The sequence below is a fragment of the Colobus angolensis genome, unplaced genomic scaffold (assembly GCF_000951035.1).
Source record: "Colobus angolensis palliatus isolate OR3802 unplaced genomic scaffold, Cang.pa_1.0 Scaffold158, whole genome shotgun sequence".
Lineage (NCBI taxonomy): Eukaryota > Metazoa > Chordata > Mammalia > Primates > Cercopithecidae > Colobus > Colobus angolensis.
Window position 1 is genome coordinate 1,926,850 of NW_012114688.1, and position 3,342 is coordinate 1,930,191.

General features: G+C 34.0%; 1 protein-coding gene across 4 annotated transcripts in view; it reads right to left on the reverse strand.

Annotated features, from left to right (window-relative positions):
- Positions 1-870: 870 nt before the first annotated feature.
- The window catches only part of SERBP1 (SERPINE1 mRNA binding protein 1), a 20,420-nt gene continuing 17,948 nt past the window's right edge, over positions 871-3,342 (reverse strand). For all 4 annotated transcript variants that reach the window (XM_011936876.1, XM_011936874.1, XM_011936875.1 and 1 more), the window contains exon 8: positions 871-3,094. In XM_011936876.1, the coding sequence (XP_011792266.1) occupies positions 3,038-3,094 (57 nt within the window). In that variant the 3' untranslated portion in view covers positions 871-3,037. The remainder of the gene's footprint in view (positions 3,095-3,342) is intronic.

Genomic DNA, 3,342 nt, shown 5'->3' on the forward strand with positions numbered 1-3,342 from the left:
TCAACATCGATTAGGTTCTATCAACTTCCTATTTCTCATTCCTTTGAACCTTTTAATACCTGTTTCCTTCCATATGATGGTACTTTCCTAAAGACATGTTAGGTTGGTACAAAAGTAATTGCCCCAATCTAGTATTTTCAAAATCCATACACACTGAGGCTTTGTATGCAACTTCCTATTTTTCTATTTCAGTGCAACCATCTCTGGCAACTAGAAAAATAACAAAATTAGAATGAATACTTAATATCCTCCTTTTAAACCCACACCTAAAACAAGCCCCAAATATATTTACAATCCTGGAAATGATGTGTCCTACTTCCATCCAAAAAATAGGACTAAAGGGACTGACTAGATGTATATGGTGTCACTTTTTAAAATTCTTGCATAACTCCACAAGTCTCAAAATAGCTAATAAATCATTTCATTTCAAGCTGTAAAAATGCCTTAAAAATGTCAGCTCTGGTATTAGTTCCATTTAAACGCATCAAGATAAAAGTTCACTGAAATATCAGCTGCCACTATTACTTTAGGAATCTGTATCTGTTTAGGAATTTTTCCCCTAGACTATTATAGCCAGTTTGTCAATAAAAAGTAGCATTCAGTATGCTTAACTTTCATTATCAAAAAAGTGATCTGCTAAGAAGTGACAATTAGATTAAATCCAAGAAGTCCTTGGATTTTGTATCTTACAAGAATTCAACTTTCCCAATTAAGTCACTAGTCATTAAGGTAAGTACCCTTCCCAAATGTGATTCAACAGCCTAGTTTTTAGCAAATAAAAACCCTATATAAAATTCAATTTAAAAATTGTAAGCACACAGGGGTGTGCACACAGGTCAGAAACCAGGAAACACATGACAATAAACATGATCCTATTTGATTCTTTTTATGACTTTTAAGAAGTGAGCATGAAAATAAATCTTTATTTTCAGTTATTACCCACCAGTAAGAGAAAGTTAGGTTCACAGTTTTAGCTCTTGACACAAAGTGAACTAGGAGGCAAATTTATATCCATCAGATACAACTAATGGACCAACTTTTTAAGTTCAGGCTATCTTGAAAGCTTGCAACATACCAGATATTGCTATGTCGTCTCTCAGGACAGCAATGGATGACACTGAGAAGTTGTGTTTTGAATAGCAGGTGTTTTCTATAGCATGTTGCTAGAAATCAAGAGGTTTATAAACATGGTACATGTTTGGAAGTGAGTTAGATACTTGAAAAGTCTAAACACACTGATTTATGAGTGCGTATGTTGCCGTCTCAAAAGGGGTCAACAGTTCATATGGACTAAATTAATCTCTGGGTAGCACGTATGTTTGTAAATATAAAATTATATTAGACAATAGCACCAGTGCAGAACATGCTCAGCATCATAAGATCCAAAACACCAGCACGAGTTTATCCATCGTTAAAAACAATTACCTCCTTCCTACAATGTCAGAATGGCAGGTAACAGAATAAATCTAATCCAAACAAGTAACTCTTATAACATAAAATTTCTCTTTCAGAAGTATATGTGAGAACCAATCAGCTAAATATAAATGTTTAAGACTGAAGATGTCCAATACTTTTAAAATTGGACATTACCACATACAGGTAGAACATTTCTAAAAATGATGTGACAAATGATTCTTAAAACTTTTTTAAAAATTCCTTCAGTTTATCAATAAATGTGGCAGAATAAAAGACAATCCTAGAAAACTTTAATTCATCATTCTATGTGTGTTTTAATAAGTAGTGATGCTCCCATTATAGGAATCCATTATTAACCTAATTTTCTAATGGAGGAAGAGAGAAAAGATAATTACCACTTTCTGTGGAATACTCAACTTAGGACCAAATAATAGCAATCTAGGAAATAGTAAAGATTTTTGGTTTATATTTCATGGATAGTGCTGCTGTTCCAACCTTATAAAGTAAAGCTGTCTGCTTCCCAAATTCCAAAAATGAAAATACTTCCCTGCCTCACCCTACCAACCAGTGCCCTTTGGTTTTTGTTTTAGAACAAGGAAGGGTTAAATGGTTGCTGATCATGGATGCACCATTTTGATTTTGTGACCTTTCACACACAGAAATCATACCAAATGGCCAGACACTTATTTTACAGAACAGTTCAAATATTACACATTGGCCAAATCAACTTATTCCACCCACCCTGGTGGAGGGGGAGAAAAAACCCATACCTATAAAACTACTTCACTTGACAGGATGTGTCTACCAACAATAAGTAGCTTAAACAACTTTCACCAGTTAAGATGTCTAGTTTAGATTTTAAAATGGGAAAGTCACACATTTAAAAAGTAAATATAGTTGAAAATGTAAATCAGTTATAATCTGAACCTAATGAACCATGCAAGGAGCAAGGGTTAATAAACCAATGTGCTTTGAATTTGTTCAAGTACTGATATTTCTGTATATAAAGATTTAGCATATATATATAACAGCTATCATGAGAAGTGAAAAAAGATTTTTCCCCAAAAATGAAAATATTAAAACTAAGTTAAAATACATATAGTTAGTATTCCACACAGCATAAAATTTGACAAATCAAAGTTTAACATGTCCCAGTTGACCATGTGTGAATATGCAAAGCAGGTATTAAAACCAATATGTCCAATATTTAAAACCAGTTTGTAATTGGGGGAACTTCTAAATCCTTAATTAAAAAACACAAATGAAGTGAAAGCTTTAAACTGGTACACACTGTTCACACCTATATTTCAAGTTTGGAAATGCATATTTGCAAGCAGCAATACAAAAGTATTCATGAAGAATGCATAATCTCTGAAAATTATGAAAACATCCCTGCTACCAATACATTTCTAAATACAAAACTGACTACCATATTTGTTACTTCTGTGTAGCGAGAGAAGTTCATTTTTAAAACAGATAAAATTCAGTCTTTAGGTGTGAATGGTATGAATGACAGTCTTTTTTTTTTTTTAAATTTCTTAGTCGTTTGGAATCCTTAAGCATGCAAAAGCTTTGAACAGAAGGGTTCACAAAGGAACCAGGGTTGTCTTATGGCATCCAGTTAAGCCAGAGCTGGGAATGCCTCTGGGTCATCCACATCAGGAGCAGAAGCACTTGACTGAAAAAGAAAAACCAAAATTAACCACAGTTCTCAATTCTTCAAAACTACATTGTTAGCTAGTGTCCACATTAAGATAGAACTCTAAAAAAATTTTTACTGTTGGCCAGGCAGGGTAGCTCAAACCTGTAATCCCAGTGCTTTGGGAGGCCAAGGCGGGTGGACGACCTGAGGTCAGGAGTTTGAGACCAGCTTGGCAAACATGGTGAAACGCTGTCTCTACTAAAAATACAAAATATTAGCTGGGC